The sequence below is a fragment of the Rutidosis leptorrhynchoides genome, chromosome 3 (genome assembly GCF_046630445.1).
Source record: "Rutidosis leptorrhynchoides isolate AG116_Rl617_1_P2 chromosome 3, CSIRO_AGI_Rlap_v1, whole genome shotgun sequence".
NCBI lineage: Eukaryota > Viridiplantae > Streptophyta > Magnoliopsida > Asterales > Asteraceae > Rutidosis > Rutidosis leptorrhynchoides.
The window spans coordinates 103,931,245-103,947,617 of NC_092335.1; the positions used below are offsets into that span (position 1 = coordinate 103,931,245).

The 16,373-nt window shown below is 34.0% G+C and overlaps 1 protein-coding gene across 1 annotated transcript; it reads left to right on the plus strand.

The window, feature by feature from the left end:
- The first annotated feature begins 11,936 nt into the window (after window positions 1–11,936).
- On the plus strand, window positions 11,937–15,615 carry LOC139896604 (serine/threonine-protein phosphatase 7). Its single transcript, XM_071879247.1, has 5 exons — window positions 11,937–12,507; window positions 13,044–13,541; window positions 14,143–14,289; window positions 14,690–14,797; window positions 15,215–15,615. The coding sequence occupies exons 1-5, from the start codon at window positions 11,980–11,982 to the stop codon at window positions 15,299–15,301; spliced, it is 1,368 nt and encodes a 455-aa protein (XP_071735348.1). The 5' UTR covers window positions 11,937–11,979; the 3' UTR covers window positions 15,302–15,615.
- Window positions 15,616–16,373: the final 758 nt, after the last annotated feature.

Consider the following 16,373-nt stretch of genomic DNA (forward strand, 5'->3'; position numbering starts at 1 on the left):
GTCGTTTTTCACTGTAGCACTGTAGCAAAATACGGTTTCACTGTAGCAAATAGTGTTTCACTGTAGCAAATAGTGTTTTACTGTAGCAAATAGTGGTTTACTGTAGCAAATAGTGTTTTACTGTAGCAAATAGGGTTTTTACTTGTACATATATATATACATACATATAATTGTTCATGAATCGTCGAGAGTAATCAAAGGTAATTGTATATATGAAACAGTTCTAAAATTTTGAGACTCAATCTAACAGACTTTGTTTAGCGTGTTAAAATAATAAATCGTATAGAGAATTGGTTTAAATAAGTCAAAAATTTTCGGGTCATCACAATTATCAACCATTCAACCAGTCAATGATGACCTTTCAGACCGATAACTTTGGCATATACGTTTTTGTTATCGGGAACCTTACATGTTCCACCACATTAGCAGTAAATTTACCAACAACTTCATTTATCCTTGACCTTTCGAAAAATCCTTATACTCATTGAAACCCTATCATGTACTCATCCACATCCTGTAACGAGAATTGCCATACGAATTATCGGGAATTAGCAATCAGTATTTTGAAATCTTGCAGCACGTCTACGCCAACAGTTATATATATACATATAATGTCTATCTCCTGGACGTACATACTTCGAATGTGAAGTTTCTGAAAAACACCCCAAACTACAAAACTAGTTCTTCGAATTTTGGAAAAATGTTGATGAAGCAGCAAAAACTGTAAAAACGAGCTTAACAGTCAAAAGTTTTATGATAAAGAATGGTATGGTGATAAAGCTGAGAAAAGGAGAAGGTTTGGAACTGGAAAACGGATTGAGCAAAGTATGAAGGAGGCTGTGGATAAATCACAAAGACTGAACCTGCCTTCAAAGAATACAAATGATTCAGTGTCTGCTGAAATCCTTAGCAAATACCTTACTCCTTACTCTAAAACCGTTACGGACAATATTCTTCATCATCATCATTATCTTGAATATTTTAAGATATCATCGTATCTTTCATTATAAATATCCTCAATATTTCCGAAGATAATTTCGTAACCATCTGAAATTATTCATTCCTTCACGCTATCTGTGTTACATCATAAAAGAAACTGTGTTAGTTTCTAAATTCTGAAAAATTCAAGTTTAAAATATGAATGTTTTGAAGTAGTGTTGGGAACTGAAGCATGAATTAGTATATTATAATGACGTCAGGCCAATGTGATTATATTACAGTAAGTCATGCTGAGTTTCTAATGGAACGTGATGAAGGTTCACAGATCCCACCCTCATCATGAACCATGTTACATAACTCTTTCATTCTATTTAATCTCTAAAGTTATCAAGAAAACATATTTCTTGATGATTCGGTCTTTTCCGGATATTCTAGTAATTTGACAAATCAAGATCGTGCCATTACAATTTCTTTCTTAGAACATTAGTTATGTTCATCTCAAAACATCATACCTACGAATTCTGGACCATTATTCGCTTGACTTAAAGTCGGGAAGAGAAAACGAAAGCATGAAGCTCCGAAATATAAAGGAGAATATAAGCCCGATAACAACCTCGAAATTTACAAACCGTGTATATCAATGTGTATAGCGATATAAAGAAACGGGAGAATGGAAAACACTATAACCCCAAGGTAATGGTAGAAGAAAGTAACTTCCTCTGGTGGTAGATGAAAAAGAAGAATGACGGATATGAAAGTTAGGAGTATATCAAGAATTAGAACTGGATGAAGCATTTCACAATCTTTTGGAAGTATGAAATGAGAAAGAAAATGTAGGAGTGGTGAAAATAATGAAACGGAAGTGGTCAATTTATAGTGAAATATCAGACATAGCAATCGAGGCAGATTACGCAAAACAAAATCTCCTTAATTCCCGAAGAATCAAATCTTATTTAGATTATGAAGATTTTCTATTCCTTAAATTCCGGAAATCAATCGTTACTACATCAAAAGTTAAGACGAATCTCTATTCCTTCAAATTCACTATTATACGATAACTTCTCTCATACACTTCGAGTAATCGGATTGTTATATCCATATTATTCAACGGTGATAAAACTCTATTTATCGACTCATATACGTCATGAAAGCATTTTTATTGTTAGCCATGACGACCTCACTCAAATTTCGGGACGAAATTTCTTTAACGGGGGGATACTGTGATGACCCAGAAATTTCTGACCAAATTTAAACTTAATCTTTAACGTTTCCGACACGATAAGCAAAGTCTATGAATTTGAATCTCAAAATTTTAAACTATTCAAATACCTTTCGATTGTTCTCAACGATTCGTGAACAATTATATGTAATTAGATATACATACTATAACTTGGAAACGTAACAAAGTGTTATGAAAATGATACTGTGCATTAACCTTATTGGTTTGATTATCTGATTGATATATTTAACTACGGAGTTAAAAGATTATGCCAAACGATTGAATTAAAAGATATTTACTAAGTCTTTTAATGATTATGATGTTGTTACGGGTCTATGTTGTGAGGTTCACGCTGATTTGAGAAATCGTTCATTCTTAACGATATTCGGAAAATATGGTAAAGTGTTTGTTTAAATAACGTAATCTAGACGATACAAAAATAAGGAATATTAACTGCTGGAATTGGATATATGAATAACTTGTGACGTATATTTAAAACGTGTTTATAAATATTAATTTGGTTACAAAACGTTTTGATTTAAAAACAATATTATTAAAAATACTTAGTTAGATAACGAGCCATTGATTTATAGAAGTAAATGACCAAAACACTCGAGAGTTTAAGATATATTTCGAGTGATATAGTTTAGGGATGATTTAAGGCTATATTTTGACAAAAATACGTGTCACGAAATGTAAAATACAAGTTTTCTCAGTGTACGAAGGGACACTCGAAAAACCGGAACCGGAACATAAGTCGCGTGATGACGTACGACTTATCGGAACAAAAATTACAAGTCAACTATGCACATGAATTTAATATAATATATAATCAATTATATATATTATATATATTATATATATAATTAAATATTATGTCGACAAACAAGAAAACAAAAGTTTGTGAGCTGGATCAGAGGGCCATGCGATCGCATGGAAAATAGGCACAAAACCCATGCGATCGCATGGGGGTCAGAATCAGGAATTATTCTATAAATAGCCCAGGTTTCTGCCGAACTCCTTACCCACTTTCTCTCAATCTCTCTCTGTTATACATAAATATATATTATTATTTATTATTATTATTATTATTATTATTATTATTATTATTATTATTATTATTATTATTATTATTATTATTATTATTATTAAGATTAATATTATTATTAATCTTATTATTTTAGTATTATTATTAATAATATTATACATAAAATATTACGACGTGAGTAGGTTCGGGTTATTTCAAACCAAGTTTTCAAATGAGTCAAAGCTAAGGAAACTATGGGTTATTACTAAGGAGGTTATGGGTATTGTTCGAGGGTATTGCTCGTGAGTCAAATTAGTGTTTATCATCTTCGTTGCGTCTACGTACTTTCCCTACAATATTGAATCTCAATATTGATACGTAAGTACTTATATTTTATCCTTTATAAATTAATAGTGTATACATGTCTAGTGCTCGAGTATATATATTTATACATGCTTGTATGCTAAATTTCATCGATAAACAGTTTATAATGAATCGCAAATTAAATACATATATTACTGGTAAAAGGTATATGATATACATGTTTTTGGAAAGCTGGCGAAAAATCAATAACTTTTCATTTAGATATCGAATAGTTTTGATGAACGGATTAAAAGATATGATCAACTAAATTATGTTTGACGTTAAATGAAATTGCTTTTGAATCTGCAATTGAGATTTAAACAACTTATTTACAAGATTGATAAAATGGATTTTTAAATATTACCAGCCGAGTAAATGAATCCTTAAATAAGGTACGTCTCGTTTTGTTGAACTATTGTCAAAATTGACTTTTTGAAACGACTTTGGATAACTTTTGTATGTCGATCTCGAGCATTAGGATTGTGATACACTATGACCAGACCTAGCTTGATAGACATTTATTGACCAACCTATGTTCTCTAGGTTGAGATCTACGATTATTTGATATTCTGAGTTTCGATCACATTACGATGAACAACTTTATATGCTGCTAAGGTGAGTTTCATTGATCCCTTTTTAATTGCTTTTGCAATATATATTTTTGGGCTGAGAATACATGCAATTTATTTTAAACGCAATGGATACAAGTACATACTAAATTCTACACCGAGTTTGAACCGAAAATCCCTTAGCTTTGGTAACTAGTAACTGTCGGTTATAAGAACCGATGAGCGCGAATAGAGATATATGGATCCATAGGGTTTGACATCCCCGTCTGTTCCAGGAATAGAAAGAAACTCTAGCCTGAACTATAAAATAGACGTATGCTATTTGAAGTTAGTACACGTTGGATTGCGTGTATTGTACATGTTGGTTGCATGTTAAACGAGGGGTACTTATTATAGACGTTAAGGCTTGGTTACCAGGGTGCTCATTCTTGTAGAACATTTTGATAAACGTTTCTGGATGAAACAACTGAAATCTTGTGATCCATTTTTATATACAGATTATGCGAAATACTAAAACTATGAACTCACCAACCTTTGTGTTGACACTTGTTAGCATGTTTATTCTCAGGTTCCCTAGAAGTCTTCCGCTGTTTGCTTATATGATATACAAGCTATGTGCATGGAGTCTTACATGGCATATTTTTCAAGAAAACGTTGCATTCACCAATTCATCACCATGTACCTTATTTTGACTGCATTGTCAACGAAAGCACTATTGTAAACTATTATATACGGTGATTGTCTATATGTAGAAATCATCAGATGTCGAAAACCTTTGATTTAAATATACATTTATGGTGTGCCTTTTCAAAAGAATGTAATGTTTACAAAATGTATCATATAGAGGTCAAATACCTCGTAATGAAATCAATGAATGACGTGTTAGTCCATATGGATTTGGAGCGATCGTCACATTCTATAAAACGGAAATAGGTTAAACAACGAGCAAAAAGACATGATTTATATACATATTCACCTCACCGCCCCATCTTGCTCAACAATCGTCGTACATCGCTTGTTTGGCATGACTTGAACCCGTAACAATTTTAGCTAATCATTGTTACGCGAGCACGTCGCATTAACTCGCTAGTACAACGTCTATCTTGCTTGATGATTGCAAAAATACAACACAAAACAATTAGCGCATAGTTAGCTCACCTAAACCTAGGCACTAACTAATTCCCGGTTAGACCCATCTCCTACACGTCCCGCATAAAGCGCATATTAAATACAAGTATAAGTCTAGGCACCTATCGCAAGTCGCCTAAATCCCTTAGACCATGCTCTGATACAACTTGTAACGACCCGACTTCGTTATCTAAAAAATACACTAATTTTTTTTTTCTGATTCAATACATCTGGACGGCGTCCAAACTTCTGGACGGCGTCCAACAAAGAAGCTTTGGACGGCGTCCAGAAGGTCTAGACGACGTCCAAATGATCTGCCAGTTACTGATTTGGGGTGTCCCACTTACGTGAGCGGAAAACACACTTTTAAACGAAAACCTTTTCACAACATGTCAATATAAGTTAAACTAAGAGATTTCCACAATAAAATCAAGTTTTACAACATCAGGCCCACATCGGCCATTTTACGAGTTTCGTTCAAAAATACAAGTTTCGACCGTACTAGTTTAATTTCCAAACGACACTAGAGCATGGTGTTTGGGGTTAAACTACTCAAATCTTGGCCGAACTTCCAAAAAGCTAAACCCCCGAGAGCCACTATTATTCCAAACGAATACCTTTGCCCTTGTCCACGCCGGAGCCTAAAAAGGTAAACAACGAGAGGGTAAGTTAAAGCTTAGTGAATGCAATAATTATACATATACATATATAACCTACTTACTTGCAATCACTTACACAATACCGCATACAAGCTAGCAATTCGACAACTATGCAAACATTATGCATAAACCAATAACCGCAATTCATAATAAGCTAGCGACACCAAAAGCATATAGTTCACAATTAAATATGCTAATACAAAATTCACACAACCATGGTTAACCAATCGTACAAGGGAACGGTGCTCGCTAGAGACCATCGGAGTTCATAACATCCATTAGTGTACATACGACACGTAATCACTAATCCCCCGGGTGATGTCTTGAACACCGCGACAATTTCACCCCCATGACAATGTGGTGTCTTGAACACCGCGACAATTCCACATGTCAATCAAACCAAATGAGTGGTGTCTTGAACACCGCGACAATTCCACTCCCATGACAATGTGTGGTCTTAAACACCGCGACTATACCACATATCAATCAAATCAACAGGTGGTGTCTTGAACACCGCTACAATTCCACTCGTTACGTAGAATGTGGTCTCTTGAACACAGCGACAATTCCACATCCCACGCTACACAAATAAATATATTATATATGTACACGCATAATTATTCCACTCACCTTACGTCTTCGGTGAATTGATAAACCAAGCTCGCAACTTCAAGGTAACGTACCTATTACATTATGCACGTATATCAAACATTCATCCAAGTTGGTCAACCAACTTATTCGCCATACAAGTGCCATTTGGCCCATAGTGCAAACGTGACCCATTTGCACCATTCATTCTAACACTAGGTCGGGATTTCGTCAAACCCTTACTAACAATTCGATTATGGTCTTAATACACCTTTTAACACAAGGTTATCACACTTTCGCACCCATTAACCCACCTAGGTCATCAAAGACTCATTTGACCTATTTCAAGGTTAACACACTCATTTGGGTCACTATCATACCCACATGCACCCATTCACTTTAATCACTAAGTGCGCTAGTGATTTACTAAAATTTTAGACCCATATGCACAATTAAACATTTCAAAACCCTAGGTTAGTCATCTTTGAGTCCCCATGACCCAAACTTACCCAAAAACCCCCAAAACACTAACAATTGGGTTTTATGTTCATTACTAGCCCAAACCCTAGCCCTTAAACAATTAAAACAAGGAAATCAAGGTTAAGACTTACCGCTACAATCAAAACGTAGCTAGGGACTAGATGAACAACTTTAACACTCGAGCTTTAACCCGATACAAGCTTCTTCCTCCTTAGATTGAGCTTTCTCACTCTAAAAACCTCCTCTCTCTCTCTAAACTTGAAGTGGAAATGAAAGAGTAGCTGAAAATGAAGTAATGAGGCTCACCAAACTGATCTTGGGACCTTTAAGTCGTCCCCCATGTGAAATTACCAAAATATCCATTTTAATATCTAAAAACAAAACAGCAGACCCGCCAGTTCATCTGGACGACGTCCAAATTACTGGACGGCGTCCAGTTCTTCACACTGGGACGACGTCCCACCATTTTGGACGGCGTCCCAAACAACTGAGAAAACAGGATCTTACATACAACTTGGGGTAAGCTACATGCTTAGTGAATTGATGTTAAATAAAGTGGCTAAACGTAACAAAACCTTTCAACCCGGAGGTTGCTTTCATATGTTGGGTCCTTACACATCATATCTTAGCCATAATAAATATAACTATCTTATCATCTCGTGAACTTGATCGTCCTTCTCTTGCACGGATGCAATCCGAAAGTATCAAGTCACCATTATACATTACATTACAAGTGCACAGTCCTCTCAGAATTAGCCTCTTGTAATGTACATTATAAGTGCACAGTCCTTTCAGAACTAGCCTCTTGTAATGTTCATCATTTTTTACTACAAGTGCACAGAGTCCCTTTTAACTTTCATCATCACTTACGGAACAAGTGCATAGCCCTCTCGGAACTAGCCCATTGAAACGATCATCATTATTCACATAGTGCTTGGTCGTGGCCTTGCAATCTATAACCCATTAACCTGCCCAAATTATCTCCAATTAACTCACTTTGGCCTTGAACTAACTCTTTAGAGAGCTTCCAATTTATTTTCCTTGACTAGCACATAAACATCATGCTAATCACATTAACACTTGTAGCATTACTAAAGTTAAAAGAAACTCCAAATATCTAATATGTCCCGTCCACATTATTAGTTCGAAAATTCAAATGAAACGTATATAAATACATATGACTCATAATTAAACTTACTAAATATGGACATAATTTGTCATATGTAATCAAGGTTCGAACTCGAGACCTCTAGCCTTCATAAAATGACGGTAATCACTCAGTTAAACGAAGATAGTCTATATGACTCTTTAATTAATTTTATATTACAAATCCATAGTCAAAAAAGAATTGTTTAATTAAACAACTTATGGCAATACAATACAATAAGTCCACAGTAAATTAAGCAGACATATATCCTTGCATTTTGGACACTTGGCTACAAATATATAATTCACAAAGAATATTAAATATTACAAAGAATATCAATCATTACAAAGGCAAACGAACATTTATAATATGGTGAACTGAAAAAGAAAAAAAAAAGATTCATGAACATGACTATACACTTGAAACATAAACTTGCCGTTCAATCATATTCACATTTTTTCTATTATGTGCGTCTTTGGCTTTTCATCATCCAAAGAAATAGACGAACGTTTTATAAACTCTAAACAATCTGCAATAGCTTCAGAGTAAAAAGAATTCGATCTTGTAAATGTCTTTATACTCGAATAATCAATTCGAGCACAATTCTTGTTCGCTATTGAGTCGTTTATGTTACTAGAACCGTTTAGTTTGCTTGTTGTTCTCTTCTTGTATAAACTTGACCCACTCCATGTTCCCACCATAATCCTGAAATATTTGAAGAACTTTGCGCGTAGTCTATGAACCGAAAACCTTTTGGAGTTTACTCGAAATCCTTTGTTTCCATAACTTCTTAAACGAACCTTGGTGTATCTCATGTGACCCATTTGGTTTTCTCAATGTTGAGAAAGATCAACTACTCGTGTGTACATAAAGTATGTTATTGTTTGTGCTTGTTATATTATGGGGTTGTAATGTCAACAAAATATTAAATATTAAATTGTTCTTATATGGTGAGGAGGGTAGGGGTAGGACATGGATAAGGTGAAATATCAATATTTTTTAATTAAGTCATTATGGATTGGTGTGCGAATACTTTGTTCTAAAAAAACAAAATTAAATAAAAGAGAAAAAATTTATCAACGGATAGAAGAATCCAACAGATACACATAGGACCGACCTAATCAAACCAAGCGAAATCGCTACAGTCACAATAAAACAATTGATCTGACAAAATAAACTTCACGCAACAATACCAGAAACAACCTAAATAAACAAGCAACCAAATCCAATGAACAACCTATTAGTGCACCCACAACCTATCAAAACCCTCGATCTTAACTGTGTTGGTCTTTAATTCTTCCGTGTAGGGTAAAAATAATCAGTGATCGGATAATTTTATAAATTGTTGTATTATTTTTCGAAAGTAATTATTCGACTCTTATTACCTGAGTTATACGTATATCACTTTATGATAAAATATAGACGTTCTCTAATTTTATTTATTTATTTATTTTTTGGGTGGGGGTGTTGGGGTGGGGAGCAGGGATGGCGCCCGCGGGCAACGGGCACGGGTTCTATATACTCGCGACCCGCCCGTCGAGTTGTTTTTTTGCTCGTTGAGACTTGTTACCCGCCCGTGGGTAACAATATTTCGCCCGTGCCCGTGACCCGCGGATACCTGTGACCCTCAGGTACAACTTTATTTTTAATTTTTTTTAGAAAAGCTAGGAAATTTTATTAATTATAAACGATATGTACAATTAACATGTGTAAATTGACGTGAAAATCTAGTTTTTCACTTATATGTAATACTAGGTTTTGAGCCCGTGCGTTGCACGGCTACTCAAAAACCGTTTCAAATGAGTCAGTAATTTTACGACGCTTGATGTTCATTTTCAGAACCTATAGTTTGAAATGAAGTTGATTTTAGTTTTTCTAGCATTTTTTACTTTTTCATGCTTTATAAAAGGAATGGTGGTTAAAGCTTAAACCCGTTTCAATTTATATACAGACTTTTCTCAACACGGTTAGAATAGATTCCCCCTCCACACTCAATTGAGTTTAGGTCATAAAAACAATAGAACAAAATTAAGGACGCCAAACTATATATGCGTTGGTTATGTACATCCAACTTGCTAAACTACATTCAAACTTTGTAGAATCCTACTTGATCTCCAAATATAAACATCAGATAATTATTTAAAATGGCATGACATAAGTTAAAAAGTAGTATTATTTAAAAGAAAAGGCAATGTGCCTGAATGAACCATGGGAGACTATTAGGCCTCTCACAATAGCATCAATCATAAGTGTTACATATGACAATATTCAACATAACTTCAATTTCTTCAATGGATAACCCGAAGCTTACATATCACATTCTGCAATTAATGATCTAACTTCACCCATTTCATATAACAATATTCACCTCCATAGTTACCATACATCAATACAATTAACAAACCCAAAAAGAATAAGGCTAAGAATATATTAAGTATCTCATATAAATCTTTTGCAATAGGTACGGTCCCATCTTAATCAAATCGATAAAAAAAAATACTCTAAAACTGAGACGAGATAAGGAAAATACCATTGAAGCCTTTTTTCATTATTTAATCAAACAATTAATCAAGCAATCGAAATTAAGCATCTATCAAAGAAAAAGTTTCATTAAAACTCCAACTACGTTTGTCTAGCTCAAGACGAACCAGTAGCCTCTCCAATCTCGATGTCCATATAAAAATCCCAACCTTTTGTCTTGTTCCTCAAACATTCGTGTCCAGTCGAAGCAACTATCAACTCTGTCTCGTCAATGAGTTCTCGTAGTTCTTTGAAGTGATTATGCCCCTCAAATCCAACGTCCTCGTCCAGCTACCAGTGTTCCTGTTGGGCATGGGAAAGAGTTCAACAAATTGGTCAGTTCTGAAAATTCAGCATGCCTGCGTCTAGTAGGTTTGTTTCTCCAGCTCCCAGGGGCGGATGTAGTATTTGATTTGTGATTGCACGGAACACCAATAAAATACGCGATGTAGTGTTTTTTGTGTGTGTGTGTGTGTGTGTGTGTTTTTAACTAGTAATATCAGTGGGTAGTGTAAATTTTTTTGGGTGACACCATTGAAATAAATCATGTTGTAGAATTTTTTTTGCAGTTTTAACATGTGACACCAGTGACCACCAATTCTTGATTCGTCAATTCCAGCTTCAAGAGTAATTCTTAATCTAATATACTTTTAACTAATTTTTAAATGTTACTTCGACTACTTCTCTTAAACTTTATTTTTACATTAAGTTATTTAATTTAAATTTATTTATTAAACAAAGCAAAAAAAACTTAAACTTATAGAAAATAAACTTACTCTCTTTTAAATTCATAGAAGTTTGTCATTCAAACATAATATTGTAGAAAAAAATAAGTATCTTTCAAATAACAATTCTAAAGTTAAATGTGAATTAATATGTGACGATTTGAAATATACAATTCTTCTTCTTTTTTTCTTTTTCTTTTTCTTTTTCTTTTTTAAGGGTTGTGGTTACAAACTTTAAATAATACGGAGTAGACTATGACAACTCCTAATTATGTGTATCAGAAAATAAAAATTAAAAAAATAAGTCAGGACAACTCTTTCATGTAGACAGAATTGTACTTGAGTCTTCACTTTAGAAGTTTCAACTTTCAACCACTAAACTACTCTTGAAGTCATGGGTTCAAATGTTTTTATCGATACAATTAAATCGGGTCGGGCAAAGTAGTAATCGGGTCTTTTATGGACTGTATGACCTGGCCATTCTGAAAAAAATAATATAAAATTTCTAAGTTGGCTACTTGTCATATAAAGCCGTAATAATTTCAATCCACTGTATACAATTTCAATTTCAATTTCAATTCCCCAAAAAATTTCAACTTCTTAATCAGCCAAAATATGCAATCGCAACCTTTGGATTCTACTGAATCTGAATCAATAGCACCGGAATCCGCCTTAACTGACGTCGCCGCCGGCGAACCACCGCCGCCATCGCCATCATCCTCCTCCGACATGTCTTCTGATGAATCACAAAATCAACCACAGATCCCAATTTCATGGCCAGAGGGTGGTGTATTGACTCTTGATTGGGTTAAAACCCTAATGGATACATTCAATTGGTCATCATCGAACCTCCCACCGTCAATGCTTCCGACGGTGTTGCCGGTGCAAGTTTTCGATGCACTTGTTTTATCTGCATCAAAGATTTTACATAAGGAAGCTAATTGTGTGAAAATTGAACCCGATCAAGTGGAGGGATCTAGCGTTGTGGTTGTTGGTGATGTGCACGGCCAGTTGCATGATGTGTTGTTCTTGTTGAAAGAAACAAAATTCCCTTGTGAAAATAGGTTATATGTTTTTAATGGCGATTATGTTGATAGGGGTGCTTGGGGCCTTGAAACCTTTCTTGTTTTACTAGCTTGGAAAGTAAGTAAAGTTTCAATTTTTATTTTGAGATTAAATTTCTTACAACAATACTAATATACATTGTGTTACATTGTTGTTTGTTATATAGATTGAGATATTAAAAGGTTTATTGGAAATGAAAATACATATATCAAGTATGTTAGTTAACTTTTGGATGATCATGTATGTGATTTAATTTAGCCGATTCAATGATGTCATGTGTGCAATTTGTTTGGTTAGTTTAATGAACTGATAATTAGTAGCTGTATCACTTCTTTTTTATGGTATATATAATGATTATAAGATGACATGTTAAAATGTTTTTGTTCGTAATAGTTGAGACGTGAATATTAATTGTTCAATGTTAATAACTTAATGATTTTTAGGTAGATCCCTTGTTCATCCGTGCTTATTTGTTCGATTAAATGAAGCTGATGTTTAATTTTGGTGACAATATGTAGAACTTCGAGTGTTTTCTGTTTTGAGAAAGTATGTATATTTCAGATTGAGATTCTTCATTTCTCATATTGATATCGTATGTCGTGATTCTCTTCTAGGTATATATGCCGCATAGAGTTTTTCTTTTACGTGGGAATCATGAATCGAAGTATTGTACGTCGGAATATGGATTCGAAAAAGAAGTGTATGCTAAATATGGTGATAAAAGGGATGGAAAGCATGTGTATCGCAAGTGTCTCGGATGTTTTGAAGGACTTCCTCTTGCTTCCATTATAGCGGGCCGTGTTTATACCGCACACGGAGGGATTTTTCGTAACATACCCGCTACTCCAAAACGAGTTAAAGGGAAAAAGAGCCGTAAAGTTATACTGAATCCAGAGCCGGTTCCTTTATCTCTTGGTTCTATGGAGGAATTATTAAAAGCTAGACGCTCTGTACTTGATCCTCCATGGGAAGGTGAAAATCTAATTCCCGGGGATGTTTTGTGGTCTGACCCGTCGATGAAACCCGGTCTTTCTCCAAACAAAGATAGAGGTATCGGCCTTTTGTGGGGTCCGGACTGCACCGAAGATTTCTTAAAAAAATTCGGTCTCAAGGTAATACCATGATTTTTTTGTTCCCTTTTAAGTCATTAGCTCAAAAAAGTTTTAGGTACTTCTAACTATAACACAAGTATTTCGATTGCTATCAGCTTGTCCTCGTTTATATATTCTTTTTTATTCCTCTTTATGCATCAAGAATTGGAGTACATTTAAAGCTGATGTATAAATGTATATGTGTAAAATTACTTTTGTAATTACCTTTAAAGTCTGATCAGTCTCCTACATAGATTTTGTGTAGCATTACTATCCTTTCCATTATATGAACTTTTCTGCTGCTCCCTCTAAATGCCGAGTTCTTATATGGCTGATTTGAGCTTTTTTAATATATAAGTATGCATTTATGACTAATTATTTCACATACGCATTCTAAATAAAAATAAAATTACTCCATTGCTTTGAGCTGGACAACCACGTCTAGCCATATGTTTTCTGCATGTGAGAAGTGATTTAGAAATTAGAACTGCTTTAAGTTGAGGGAGTTATGTCTACAATCTAATGATCTACACTACGAAATGAAATCTCATTCTAGTTTCTTTTGTTTTGTACGATGGATATAGGACAAGTTGCATGTTAATTTTGTAATCGGTGTTTGCAGTTAATTATTAGATCTCACGAAGGTCCTGATGCAAGGAAAAAACGGTCTAATATGGGAGGAATGGATGTAGGGTACACTATAGATCATGTCGTACCATCCGGGAAACTCATCACCATCTTTAGTGCTCCAGACTATCCACAGTTTCAGGTTTGTTTTCACCGCTGATATGTATTGATTTACTTAATGCTGCAAATGATGTTCATTATTGGCACTAGTTAATTATGCTTGATGCTTAATTAGGTTCATCATATGTTTTAACAAGTAATTGCGTTTGAATTGGCCACTGAGAGCCCAATGATTTGAATCTATAGCCCATATGTAGAAGGCCAGCTAACCTAAATGTTTCATATAACCAATTAGTACTAAAGCCCATACTAGTACTACTAAAGCCCATACTAATCAGAGAAGGCCACCTAGAAACTAAAGCCCATACTAGTACTCGCAACAAGTAATATTCCGTATGCATTTGACTTACCCTCAGCTTTCACGCTTAAAATACTCGTAGCTTTTTCTTTATTTTGATAATTTGGTGATTTTCATTTTTCAGGCAACGGAAGAGCGTTTTAATAATTTAGGAGCATACATTGTCCTCGAATATCCTAATTTTAGTACCCCCAACTTTCATAGTTTTAAAGCAGTCACTCCAAGACCCAAGGTACGAGCCTTTACTTTTCCCTCTTTTATATGACTAAATTCAAAAAAAAAAAAAAAAAGAAAAGAAAATCGATAATCTGAGATGTACCATCAAATTGTGTGATTTCTTGTAAACCATGCCCATCTATTACCCGTTTATCATTACATATATATTGATATTGATGCCGTTGACTTGATAAAATTCCTTAAAGGTAACTTTATTGAAGAGTACATCACTCTTATAATCATAGAAATATTTGATCAATAGAAACATTTAAATCAACTACTATATGTCAAAGTCAAATATCCGTTATTTTCGTTATCCATATGAACATTTAAACAAAATAAATGAAGAGTATAACCTATTAATAAGCTAATATTTAGTAGAGAAACTAAAATGTCAAGGTGCAAAATTTGATACCATTATTTTGTCACACAGGTTAACCCCTACTATGACTATGAAGATGTGATTGATTCCGATGAAGAGCTAGATCTAACGATGATGGTGGAAAAGTTTCCTGAATGAATCCATCAGGTGTTTTAATTTCACAATGAATTGTTTCATTAAAAAAAATTCAACTTTTTTGGTTATGTTTGTCTTTGCATATAGAGAGCTTAACTGGTGAGGAACTGCCCTGCAAATTGCAAATGTGGATTTATATTTTGAGTTTATATGTGTACATTGGGCAGTTACAGTTACAGTTACAGTTACAAATTGTTTACCCAAAACAATGATGCTATAGAGCTTCTTTCATTCCCCAAAAGTTGTATGTTGCTTTAGTCTGTTCTGTACAACTAGCAAAACATGCTGATTACTGAGTAATGTCAACGTGTAAACACTTCTACAGTATTACTTTTCTTAAAATCATAAATGTTACTCCTTCAACTTAAAATTTATAGAAAAATAATACTATTGAAAAGTTATAAATAGAAAGGATTATATTGTGGGTGTTTGGGTTTGCGTTTTGAAAATTGATTATCTGTTTAAGTTAAGTAGAATCAAATGATCAGTTCTATCAAAATGTGTTATAAATTAATAGTGTTTGGATTCGATTATACTGTTTGACAACGCAATAATCAAATAATAAGTCAAATAAGTGTTTGGTAAATCGGATTATTTGTTAAATTAACAAGTAAAACACATTAATCTGATAATCACGTTTTGCTGCAGTAAGGGGTAATTTGCTTTTTTATTTTCACGTTTTGTGTTTCTCAAGTCGCAAATAATTGTTTTTTTTTTTTTATTTAACTTACCAAATACTATAAACTGATTATTTACGATTTGAAAACGTAATAATCAAATACCCGTGATTTGAAACCGTAATAAGACAAACACCCGTAAGTCAGTGTAATCTATTACAAACTGACTTTTTTTATTTTATTTATTATTTTTTCTCAAACTCGAGGAGCCATGTCCTAATCGTAAGTCGGTGTAATCTACCAACAATATTTTGTACTATTATATATTGATGGGTTCCGGGAAAGTGTGTTTGGCACTTTCAAAGGTCCCACGAAATATTTTCGAAAGAATTACATTAACCCTTGTTATAACGATGTGTACAGGATCAAGAGAAAATTAATTAAGGTAAAGAACTCAT